The sequence below is a fragment of the Rissa tridactyla genome, chromosome 3, assembly GCF_028500815.1.
Source record: "Rissa tridactyla isolate bRisTri1 chromosome 3, bRisTri1.patW.cur.20221130, whole genome shotgun sequence".
Taxonomy (NCBI): domain Eukaryota; kingdom Metazoa; phylum Chordata; class Aves; order Charadriiformes; family Laridae; genus Rissa; species Rissa tridactyla.
In genome coordinates this window covers 119018030-119031097 of record NC_071468.1, presented here as the reverse complement: position 1 = coordinate 119031097, position 13068 = coordinate 119018030, and the positions used below count along the sequence as shown (strand labels likewise).

The 13068-nt window shown below is 41.7% G+C and overlaps 1 protein-coding gene across 5 annotated transcripts in view; it reads right to left on the bottom strand.

Moving 5' to 3' along the window:
• Positions 1-12348, bottom strand: part of MFSD2B (MFSD2 lysolipid transporter B, sphingolipid) — a 40511-nt gene extending 28163 nt beyond the window's left edge. For 2 of the 5 annotated variants that reach the window (XM_054197158.1, XM_054197159.1), the window contains exons 1-3: positions 9075-10966; positions 6055-6171; positions 1986-2110 (exon numbers count right to left, since the gene is read on the bottom strand). In XM_054197158.1, the coding sequence (XP_054053133.1) occupies positions 1986-2110; positions 6055-6171; positions 9075-9167 (335 nt within the window). In that variant the 5' untranslated portion in view covers positions 9168-10966. Of the gene's footprint in view, positions 1-1985; positions 2111-6054; positions 6174-9074; positions 10967-11544 lie in introns of those variants that run through there. The other 3 variants (XM_054197155.1, XM_054197156.1, XM_054197154.1) reach the window with 3 other exon arrangements.
• Positions 12349-13068: the final 720 nt, after the last annotated feature.

Sequence of the window (13068 nt, the reverse complement as noted above, 5' to 3'; positions counted from 1 at the left end):
AAAAAAACTACCATTACAAAAAAAAACCCAGACAAAATTCTTCTGGAAAGAAAGCAGCTGTTTGATGAACGCATATTAAAGGGTTAGATAAGCACTTTTCCTGTGCAACTTGCGTTGTACAGAAGTTGGTTTACAGTGCAAAGGGTTGATAAGTTAATGCTTGTGCTAGGATGGGAATTACTCTAACATTGATTTAACACTAACCACATGTATTTGCAGTATTTTCAGAGAACTGAAAAACAAGACATCAGACTACATCTAACGGCATATGTATAAAAATGTAGATTTTTTCTTTTAATAACTCCGTCACTCCGTTAATTCAGTGCTCATTAAAAAGCACTCCATTTACCTGGCCACAAATCAAACCCTGGAAAGAGAAACAGCAGCAAGCTTCTCTCTTCGCATAGGGCTCTTGACAAAAAGCTTAACTTTGACCTAAAGGCCCTGTTCTTGCTGGGGCCAAGAGCAGCTGATCTCAGCCTTCTTCCAACATGTACTTGCCTTCTATTCTTTGTCGATATAAGCTGCCCACAGACAAGTTTCTGTAGCCCTAAAACCACGTGACAGCAAGAGCTAAAAAAATGGTCTTATTTTCCATGAAAATTCAACTTCTTTGCTCAGGATACCACGTTTACTCTTAGATTTTTGTTATGAATCAAGTTGGGGGGTTACATGAATTCAAAATTAATAATACAAAATAGTTTACATTACATCTTTATAATGCATGAGATAGGCAGTCTTTCATCACTTCTCTATTTCACAAACTACTCGGTCTTCCCTTGACTTCCAAAATATAAAAACCCCAACAAATAAATGCCCTATGGCATAGATAAGCTTGGGTTGCTCTAATACAGACCAATCCTTTTCAATTTCTTGCTTCACACCTGTCAATCTCCTTCCTATACGAGTAACGTTAATTCTTCTACCTTCTCCTTATAGCACATGGACAGCACATGTATGAGTGTACTAGCTAGAGTGCATACAAGGGCTAAGTACGTCAAAGCGAGGCATCACACTGTCCCTTTAAAAATGCTGATCAAAATCTTACAGTATCTTATTTGTTATAAAAGTCATGGTGATTTTTTAATTAAGTGAATAATGACAGGACCAGAGGAAATGGTCTGAAGTTGCGGCAGGGGTGGTTTAGATTAGATATTAGGAAGAACTACTTTACTGAAAGAGTGGTCAGGCACTGGAACAGCCTGCCCAGGGAGGTGGTTGAGTCACCATCTCTAGAGGTATTTAAGAAACGTATAGATTTGGCACTTCAGGGCATGCTCTAGTGACAGAGATTGTAAGGGGTTTTTTTGTATGTGTATGGTTGGACTCGATGATCTCAAAGGTCCCTTCCAACCACGAAAATTCTATAAGTATTTTGATTATGGGGAAGTAAGGGAAGCACGATGACTGCTGCTAGGAAGAATGTAACAGAGTGTCAGGACAGTGCTGGTTGTTGAGCCTGTCAATGCCATGGTGTCACATCTGTTCCACATGTATGCACACATCCTTTACTGAATTGAAAGACCTAGAGAATTATCATTGACAGAGCTCCTGGAAGGCTGATGTGAGAAGTGAAGGCATACTAGGACACAAGTAGAAACAACTTCCAACTTTGTGGAGGAGTGAAGCCAAACTAATGGAATCTAGACAAAGTTGCAAATTCAGCCACAAATTCAAGAAGGTTTCAGATCTGAGCTTCTGGCTTTGTTAACAACGCAGTGTCTTGGCTTTATTTGTGTCTCCAGTGGCAGAAAATCTCTTCTATGTTTTCACGGGTGAACAATGTAAAGGGAAATACGTGACAGGCATTTTTTTTCTTTTTTATTTTATATATGTAAAATGAATACAATATCACTGTTGTTTGGGAAACAGGCAAAGAAAAATGAGTCTAATTCAATGAGGTATGATCACAACACACACATACACACAATATTCATATATATACATATATATATCTGTAAATATATGTACACATCTATGCTTACCAAGGCATGAGCCGCCCAATTTTTGTCCATCTACTTTTGCTAATAAAAAAGCCAGCAACGGGATCAGTAACTGCACCTGAGGCTTTGCCAATGAACAGCACCAAAGAGGCATGAAACGGAGTAATCTGAAAGTACAGACAGAATACTGTAAACAAGAGCCATTGTTTCACAATACAATGAAACAGCATAAAGCAACTTTCCAGAAAAAAACCCTCACTGTTTTAAAGAATAATGATAGTTCATTTACAAAACATGTCTGCTGCTGTCATAGAAATTACTCTTGGTTACCTGTAGCAAAAAAATGAGACATTGGAACAGGCACTATGCAAGAAGGGATTAGAGGGGAAAAGTGCAAGGAAGGAGAGATTACGAATGTGTTCAGGACTAGGAACAGGACTCAGATAGTCAAATAGTAGACTAAAGTCCTTGTTTTAGTCATAAAACCTGAAGAGTCCTTCTAATTATTCTCTCACTTTGTTCCCCACACAGCCCCATTTCCCTACATTTTTATCTTGACCTGATCTAGGAAAAAGTAGAGTGAGCTGTTTACATGCAGCCATGTTTTGTCATCTCCTGAGATTACCAACAAGGCTGCCAACTGGTGGCATGTGTCTGAGGAAGACGTTGTAAGCACAGCAGATGTTATCCACTCAAAACTGAACTGTGACAAGTGAACTGCATAAGGCACATCTGTTCAAATCGAAGCTGCCAGCACATGTCCAACAAATCTCACTTGAAAAATGCCTACAGATTACATAAGAATAAAACGGCCAAGTAGAAATAGCCTTTGAAGTTAACCCAGGAGGACCATACTTAAGTGTCGATACTGAAAAACAGTTTATCCCAGGCAATGTAGTTATTTTTCACATATATCTGTAGAGAGACTGGGAAATCATATCACGCAATGGTTAAAAAAAGTGGGTTCTTTTCCAAGTGCTCAGTTCATGCCACTGAAACTATAGGCCTAAAAAAGTCATTGAGATCTATATAAACGTGAATGTCCCTCAAATCAATTATCAAAGAGAGACTGTTGAAACAGCCTATGTGGCTTAAACAGCGACAGCAGACAAAACCCCTTCATCTATATGCTTCTTTGTGCTATCAGTGCTCCAACGCAGCGGGAAGCCTGGCAAATGCAGCTGATATAACACCAAGCTTCAGCTAGTATCCCCTGCTTTCCTGCAGAGCTTATGGCCTTAGGAGGCAGCATCACATGGCTTTCAGCTGGTGCAGGTCCCCTGCCTGCAAAATTTGTGGTAGGTGTGCCCTCAGAGTGAAAGAAGGAAGCAATAATCTCTGAATGTCCTGGATGACCTTTGTAAAAGGCAGATGCTATGCACTTTTGTAATCACACCTGTTAAACTTTAGCCCAAATTAGGTGAAATTGCCGGGGCAGCCAATCTTCCTGACACCACCAGCTCCGAGACGCATACTCCACCCTAGAAAGCTTATGAAGGGGGAAGGATTTGGAATGGCAGTCTCCAGCAGGAAATGACAGTGGCTCTCCAAGCATCCCATGGCTGCACTGTCGGACAAGGCTGGGATGAGCACTGGGCCATGTCCCACAGCAGTTTGCTGATGTTCACCTCATCCACCTTTGCCGACTTGTGCCCTCCCACAGCCAGGATGGCAAGGAGTCCACCAACCCTGAGGCAGGCTTGCTGTGGGGGCTGCACTGTAACTGCTCAGAAGTCATTACTGCTTCTCAAGAGACAAGTCAGCCAAAACAGGAACAAAATAGCAGTCAGAATGATACAGGGGTGGAAATACTGCAGTTATGAGGGACAAAGGGACAGAAAACTTCAAATTAGGTAGGTTCCGCATTAGTATTTTGTTCAGGTAACTTGAATAGACTGAAAGAAAGTGGATATTAGATAAACAGAGGTGGAAGAAAGCCTTAAGGAAAATTAAACCTCTCTCATGTTAGGAATGGAGTCTATGTAGTCACACTGTCTTCATTATTGGTATAGGCTTATACATCCCTTGGCTGCATTTTCTTAGCCACCTAAATTTAGACAGTGTCTGTCAGCACCAATGCCAGAAACTTCTCAGTATTAATAAAATACAAGATAAAATATGCTAAATTCACCCATCTCAAAAGGAATAAAGATGAGGATCCTATTATCAGAGGTTTTTGTGTTTTGTAGTAATTTGACTGAAGGATCCTGTGTGGTTTGGAGTTACATGTATATGTCTGTAGTTTATACAGGTAATTTAGGTGGAACATGGAATTCAAATGGAAAAACTGTAAGCTACAGAAAGTGAATACAAAAGTAATTTTCTTAGAAAGGCTCTGGATTATGGATGAAAGATCACATCTAGCAAGTTTCACAATCCCTCAAAGAACTAAAACAGTTCTGCCCTCTAAGTGGGCAAGAATTAAATCCAGGTAGTGACTGTAAAATTACATGCTCTCCCCTGAAAATTGTGCAAAACCCCACAGGTTTTCAGAGCTGTTTATCAGGCCTTGAAATAAGTCCTGTCCCTGCAGGATTACTTCAGAGAACAAACTAAACCATCAAGGAACAAATAATTAAGCCCCTTAATGAAGTACTAAGTGTATCATTACAAATATTTAGCAAAATTACTGGGTTTCAGTAGGACCTTGTTAACAAAATAATAATTACTATGTCATTTATTTAGGTAGTGCCCAAAGATGCAAGTATGGTATCCCAGCTTTCTGGACCCTCTACACAAATGCATAAAGAATAAACAATCCCTAGCTTCAAGAATTTTCAAATTCTGTGATAAGCAGAAAGTAGGAAAACTGCCATATTTATAAGCACTCTGGGAAAATTGTATTAGCATCTTTCTCATTCAGTTCATGCTTCATCATCTCCAATGGCTTCTATTGCCGTCCTTGATGTAAGTGTGAAATGGCTGTAGTCAGGGCTGCATCCCCCTCCCTGCCGCATCTCCAAGCCACCTGTTCCACCTCCAACTCCTCAGACTCCACACCATCACTTGACATCTTTGACACTGCTGTCCAACACTGGCCCCTCTTCTAGATCTTGTGACTTTGGTCTCAACAAGACACTCAGGATTTCAGTTTTACATGCCAGTCTTACTGTGTTGCCAATTTTATCACGTAAGTCACACCTCAGCTTCTGATATCAGACTTCTACAGGAAAACCATAAACCCAATCTTTTGCCCACCTCCATTCCCCAAGTCATGATATTCCGTCTTTCTACATCTTAAACATCAAGTGGATAATGATATCTGATCCAGAACCTCCTGTTCTTTACAGAAAATAAAAACAGTCATCAGTGCTGAAAGCCACTCACATAGTTTCAGCTACAGCTGTTCTCACAGTCAATGCAATTTGGCCTCATCTCCCTAAAATCCTTTTTTCTATCCTTTATTTGTCCCACCTAGTTACCATGCAGACATACAAGACAAGCCAAAACAGTAAAAAATGCTTGTGAATTGATTTTCTTTGTTTCTCTGCTGTCCTGAAATCTAGCCGGAGCAGCTGAAAGTCAGATGAATGGGATGACTCTTACTGCTTTGTTTTACCAGGTCTGTTTCTGCACCAGAAAGCCACAGACTGGAAGCAAAGAACCTTCAGGAAGGATCATTCAGGTTTCTTTGCAATGAAATTATCCTAGACAAACCAAATCAAATTTATGTGAAATTATGTTGACTACTGGATGCAACTGCAATGATTTTTAACTAAACCAAATGAACAAAACTTCACAACCTCAACATGGTGCTATTAATGTTTCAGATGCCTCATATCTTACACTCTCTGACTCTTGACACTCCTTTTTCTTGTGTCTGCAAGTGTGTGAGCTTTACAGTGCCTAAAGCTCTTCTAATGATTGCAAACTAAAAGCAAGCAATGGCCACTTCAAGACAGAAAGGAAATTAGTGAAAAAAGAAAAAAACCCCAACTATTTCTGAACAAGTTTATGCAGTTTCCAGAATGCTGAACAGCTAGAGGAAATGATAACAAGACAATTTAAAAGCTTTGTTAGCTAATTCACCTTTTATCATTCCAGGGACATTGTTGACATCATCAGCGTTGAGGTAAAACTGCAATCTGTAAAGGTTTCTTGTGCTACTTACATGGGCTATATCCAGCAGGTAGATCTGTAGGAAGAAAGCAGCGGCACTTCCTGCCACTTGATTTGGGGCACCTCCTATTGCATAGCATAATTTGCCGCAAATCGAGAGCCTGTGTTCCTGTTCAACATGAAGCAGAACAAATGATGAAAGAAATCAAGATACACAAGTTAAAAGCTACAGAATTCATAAGGTTAAAGTCTAAGGTTAACACCAAATTTGGGCATTTGCTTCACAGGTATTCCACTAATAAATCCATATGCCCTCAACGCCTATCATCAACAGGCATTTGGATGCTCATTGCTTTGATTTTTAATGGTTTTGTTCCTTAATTCAGCCCCTAAAAACAGATTACAGTGTTCCTACAAGGGAATCTAGGCTTACCTACTTGCTTCTCACAGGCTATTAAAAAAGAACAAGTCTACAAACAAGCAAGAAGCAGCAAAGAGGTGCAAATGTCTTTACACTATTTTCTGAGCTTAGTTTTGTCTATAAATGTTTAATTCAGGGTTTTTTTTTTAAGGTTGAAAACTATTTACCTTTAAAAATAATTTCTTATATTAATCTTTCAGACCATAGTAATTGATATATATCATCATACCATAGTAATTAGACAACATTCATACAAGGAAAGTTCTGGAGTCCCAAACATTTGTGATTCATTCCCTCCTTACTTTGTCACAAAATGCTCGTGTGACCCTGGCAAAGTCACTTGACTTTGTATATCTTCCTTTTGACCTGACTTCTGTGTATCTTTTGTGAAAGTTGGTAAAATAGGGAAAGTGATTTTGGGGCCCGAGTCCTATTTAGGAAGGACTCTTAAGCCACCCTAGGCGTGTTTAAAAAATTTTGCAAGACTGTGCTCTCTCATTTGCCTTTTGATGTTTGAAAAGTACAGTAAGCATCCAAGAATATTCTCTAATAGAATTGCCAAATAAGAGTAAGATAAAGGCTGAAAATAAGTTTTCATAACAGTAATTAAAAGACAAAAAAATGTACCAAGTCTAATAGAAATTCTAATGGAGAACTTTAAAAAAGCCTTAAAAAATCTCCAGACTTAATTTCATGCCATAAAATTAAAAATACAGGAAGAAAATGACTCTTCATTAATCTTGCATTCCTTTCAAAGGGTCAACACATCCAACCCAACTTTAGACTTTTAAGCTTGCAATCCCTCTTTAAAGATTGCTGTCAGCAGGAACCAGGAAACATGAAGAGGAGCAACAATATTAATCCTGGGTCTGCCCTCTCTATGAACTGACTACACAAGCCCTTAATTCTTACATTAGATCAGGATAAAAATAGGGATATGGTAACGAGATCCACCACAACAATAACATTCTGATACGTTACCTAATTTCCGAATATTTTTAAATTTACTAAGAACCAGCATCTTTACTACCTAACAGAGTTTTGATATATTTTAGACTTCTAGACAGAGCCTTTCATCATCGAATCATTTTCTTTTGAACTGTTTTATCTGAGTGGGTGTGAACAAGCAAGCACGAGTATTGGGACTCTTTCCTTTTTGTTTCCACAGAGAAAGATGGAGTGGCATCCTGTTGCTACCCCTGAGTAAAGCGGACAGTGTCAGGGCACGAGCTGCAAAATGGTATTGTTACAGCAGGCCTCAAGTGTACTCCACATTGGCAATTTTCTTCTTTCCAGGAAAAAAAAATTACAGACTTCATCAGGACAGTATACTGTTTAATTTTATAACAGATTTTAAACGAAACAGACTATGTACGTATCTGCTGTACAATGTAACTCTCCATTTTTCATACATAAGTCCTATTAAATGTGAGCTTTACTAGACTCATGGGGTCTATAGAATCTTGTTTGCTTGACTCATAACACAGACCTCCTGAGCTTTGCTCCAGGAGCTGTGTACTTTTAAACCTTACCACGCTGTTTTATTTTGTAATCAGTCCCTTCTCTTAGCCTCACCTCCATCCTCCCAGAAAATAAATTAATTTAAAAGTTTATTTTCCTTTGGTAACTTCCCTTCTGATCTCCAAGCATTGGCAAGATGACTTCCAGCTGAAATCAAGAGACATAAACCACTGCTACGTAAATCCTGTATCCCATTCCACCCCCAAAATAAGCTGAGAAAAACCTTTTAGATCCATAAGGCTGCTTTCCCACCTTTCCCACTTATTTTCCCTAGTAGCTGCCATAGAATCACAGAATGGTTTGGGTTGGAAGGAACCTTAAAGACCATCTAGTCCAATCCCCTGCCACGGGCAGGAACACCTCCCACTAGACCAGGTTGCTCAAAGCTCCATCCAAGTTGGCCTTGAACACCTCCAGGGACGGGGCATCCACAGCTTCTCTGGGCAACCTGTTGCAGTGCCTCACCACCCTCATCATAAAAATTTCTTCCTTATGATGTCCTTCTTTCAATTTAAGAACATTGCCCCTTGTCCTTTCAATAGCTAAGGCCATGATAACACAGAAAAAGTAAATGCCTCTATATAATATACATTATTCCAAAATATTTTTATAACACAAAGGATGTTAAGTTCTTAATAATTAATCTAATTAAAGCTGTGGTATGGGAAACAGTCAACCAAGACCTAAACTTACAGGCTGTAGACAGTACTCCTGTCTTTACATCAGTTTCATGCTTTGAAAATTTACAATCTTAATATGTGTTTTTTTAAAAGTCTCACTGTGATTCCACACACTCCCAGGATGATGCTCAACTATTTTCTGAACCACACTTCCAGATCACCTTGAAGCAAAATAAATACTTGGGCCATAGCAGTAGTTAAGTTTTCACTAAATTTTGTTTATGAGTGTTATTTTCAGAATATTACAAGCTGTCAGACAGACATAACAGACAGAGGCATCCTGCACAGTCAGTCACAGAAATGCAGGGAATCAGCAGTTCATGAACTTCCCGGAATGGACATTACTGTTCAATACCTGTTTTCCTTTTATTTTGCCTAATTACTTTCGTAACTCATTCATACATTAAGCCATAATATGCCACAGTAGCTCTACATGTGAATGACACGTACCATGAAAGGAAATGTCACTGTGTTAATTGTAGATCTGCTGCCTGGTAATTTCACCCAGTGCCCCTGAGTTTCTGTCTGCTGAGAAATAATCATTCAGACTTTACACTGTGGTGTCTATTTCCAAAAGAAACAGCCCATAATCTATTTTGACTCTCCATATTGAAGTTATATGTTAATCCCTACATTTTCTACCTCAGTATCCTCTGAGACAGCAGTAAAAATGAAGTTAGGTCTCTGCACCAGTAAAGCTGAAACATTTCTTTCTTTCTAACTTCCTGGGCTTACAGTTGAGAGTAGAAAAGATGGATGTGGCAGCTGCCCGTTGAAGGATCTAGAGCAGTAAGTCCCCCAGCCTTGGTTGGGTTTACATGATGGTGCTAATAAATGACACCATAAGCTGCCTTGAGAAGAATAACATCGCGCTTGTGCAGAGCAGTGGGACCAATGGCAGTGCATTGGCTGTGGGCAACTAACAAGCTTTTTCTCTTACGGCTGAATTTCCCTGCTGCATTGCTTCCTCAAGCAACAGAAATTGCTTCATTTCTGCGAAAACCAGTGACAGTTTTTTCACTTGCATTTGTTTGTCAGTGAGTTTAAGGTACTCCAAAAAATCACTAGAGATCTCAATGTGCAGGCAGCGGTCAAATAATGAATAAAATACAAAGTATTTACAATGAAAATTTTGTTTAGAGACCCCTGTGGTGTAGTTGAATGTCAACGTCAAAATTGGTTCTACAAGTTTTAGAAGAAAGCTGAGAGGATGGGGTGGGAGGTAAGAGAAAGGAAGGTCAAACGAAGTTCTAATTTATTTTTTTTGGTTCTCAGATTGACAATTTTTTACTTATATATGTCCCTGTCATATCAAAGTTAATTGTGTTTCAAGGTAAACTAAGAAAGCATAATAGCGGAAAGATTTTATTTTTCTCCTTAAAATGAAGAGTAAGTTTAAACATTGTTACAGAAAATTAATGCATCTCATACGCTGTAGTTCCGTTATTTTTAATTCTCTTTTAAGTTGAAACCATACTTTTCATTGCTTGTAAGTTTTCCATTCCCCAACAGAACAGAAATTGAATACAGCGTTTGTACCAGATCATCTTATTTCTAAATAAAGTATTTACGCACATTGAAAACAACTCTTTGCAACTGTGTGAAGATATTGCATGAACACTACAGGCATTTTGTCCTAAGCTATTCTTTATCAGTCGGGTCCAGAACTGAACCAACAAGCAATTTAAAAGCAGTAAGAAGAGAGAGCAAAACCTGTGACTCAAAGATAAACGCTAGCCTAGGTTTATCTGAGAAACAATGAAAATGTCGCTAACGAGGAGCAGCTTTTGAGTCAGCTTTTCTCTCAATGTAGAATTAATAGGGGTAATGTTTCTGTTCTGTGAGTGACCATACAACTGCCTCTTAAAAGCATGAGTGTGACAGTCACAGGTGGGATCCCAAGTCCCTCACACCAAGTATCTTGAGGACTGTTTTCAATTTTCTTAGCGACATCAGCCCACCCCTGAGTGGCAGAAATAACAGGAGCAGGGCTTGGCTGCAGACACCTAGAAAGGGCACACAAAAAAGGCAGGATACAGCAGTGCTTTCCCAGGATATTCTTCCAGCTGCCGGCAACGTAGAGCCAAGGGGCCCTGTTGGCCCAAGATGGCGTATCTCTGCTTAAAACCTTCAGATTTCTCATGTGAATTCACCCAGAGGCTTTCTGAACACAAAAATTCAAGCCAGAACAGCATGTGCCCACAATGTCCGATGAGCTCCCTGGCTTGAGCGCCCTCCACCACATCATGAAAGGCAACCTCGGCCCCCCCGTTTTGAAGCTGCCCCTTCCCAGTTTTACCAATGTCCCCTCAATGGGGGGAATTTCCAGACACCCCCCTCATAAGGAGGCGAGGGGGGTCCTCACTCACCTCTTACCCGCCTCTCCACTCCTGTATCGGCAAGGGCTGAGTCTATAGAGGTCTATATCTCATTTAGATACTCTCTCACTGGCAACTCCACCTGGCAGCGTGGAGTCGATGAGGCTTCCTGAGGAGAGCCACCCTCCCGCCCTGCCCTCTCCTGCCGCCGATACCCCGTCTGCCTTGGTCGGAGACAGCCCAGAGAAAGAGCTTTCTCCTGCCACCAAAGCGGAGATTAAACACCATACAGTGCACTCGAGGGAGAATATCAGAGTCACAGGGAGTTTCTTGGTGGGAGAGAAGGGGGGTGGCGGTAAGGATTTAAGAGCTATTTCAGGTACGTGACCGCGCAAGAGGCGCCACAGAAGACACGGCAGCAACAACTTCAGGCTGCCCCAAACCCCCGAGGGCGCTCAGCCCCCTTCCCCGTAATCTACGGGCAATGGAAATTGAATAAGAAAAAACCCAGCGCGCCGGAGCGGGACCTCAGCCCCGCTCTCAGCACGGGACTGCGGCCGAGGGGCTCCTCAAGCCGCCTTTCCCCCTCCCCAGCCTCTTACCTCCTCCTCCTCCGGGCGCTGCGGGATGTCCTCGGCAGCCCCCGCCATGGCAGAGCGGACAGCCCACCCCCGTCCAACACCTGCGAGCCCGGGGCGGGGCGGCGGAGGGACGGAGAGGGAGAGCGGGTGCCGACCTCCTCCCCCCACACCACCACCCTGGAGGGGCAGAGGCGCTATCGCTGCCCTCCAGGCTCGGGAGAGGGTATTCCCCGCCAGAGGAGCCCTCTCCCCGCCCCGGGGAACCGAGTCCCCCGCGGGCGGCGGGAACACCCCCTCACCCTCCGTCCCTCCATGCCGCTTCCACTGTGGAGAGGTGCGGGGCAGCTCCCGGCGGCGACAGCCGCGACGGCGCTCTTTCCTGTGAGGGCTGCCGCGGGAGCCGTCCGTGAGGTAAAAACCTCGGTTTTATTGCACTGAAAGCCTGCTAATATCCAGCCTGAGCGTCCAGGGAACGGCTGCCATAGCGCCCGCCCTGCCCGTCCCCTCACAGGGGCCCGCCTCACCCCACAGTGAAGTGCTCCATCAGGTGAAGGTTTCTGGGGCTGTTTTCACCCAATGTCTAAAAATACCAGCTCTATCCTTTTGCAGAGATGCACCGTTGTCGCAACTGTTTATATGAATTTATAACCACACCAGTCACCTGGACGTGAGATGACACAAAACCCATGCCTGACCCAGTAAGCATGCTGTGGAAAGAGCTGCTGTCACCCTCAAAGGCCCTGGAGCCAACACCATTACCTGGGCAGTACAAGTTCACCACCACCACTCTGCCCACCAGGAAAATAGTCTTGCAAACATGCTCCACACCAGAAAAAAAAAAAAAAAAAAATTTTGGAGTATGAGTTCTTTCAACAGTGAGAAAGGCTGAGAGCAGGGGGTTTAAACAAACCAACAAGCACAGGAGCACTCAGTGGTGATGTGCTCCTCTTGGGAAGACAATGACTAATCTATTATATGCACAATTCAAATGATCAGTTTGAACTGACTGATTCTAAGAGCTCTGCTATTGACAGGGTGACTTGGCGGGTACTGGACAGCCACTGCAAACTACCCCATCAAGTACTAATATGCAAATCCTGCGCAACATCATCTGACAAGAATAATTACAGCAAATCTGCAAAATCCTGAAAGAACAAGGCATTAAAATTTTTTCTTAAAAACAGACCTTCAATGCCAAACTGAAATTGTGGACTTAACAGGCCTTGTTGAAAACTCTCTGAAAGTTTAGGCTCCAAGGGGTCTCTTAAAGGCTGAGGCCAGACTGGCTTCAAAATAGAGGTGGGCTGCTTAGTCCCTTAGCCCCAATATGTAATTTGTTCTAAAATATCAAGCTAGATACAAGGTAGGCATGTAACACTTAAATTCATTATTTAGGTTCTTCATTTTCTCTTCACACAACATCCTCGTAACAAGTTAAATCTTTGTTACCTGCATTTGCATGTTTCTTCATGAAGGGAAAAAAAAAAAAAGCAGAAAATACTTCCTTCCTTTGTTCTTTTTTAGGCTATTTCCATTTTGCTGTAA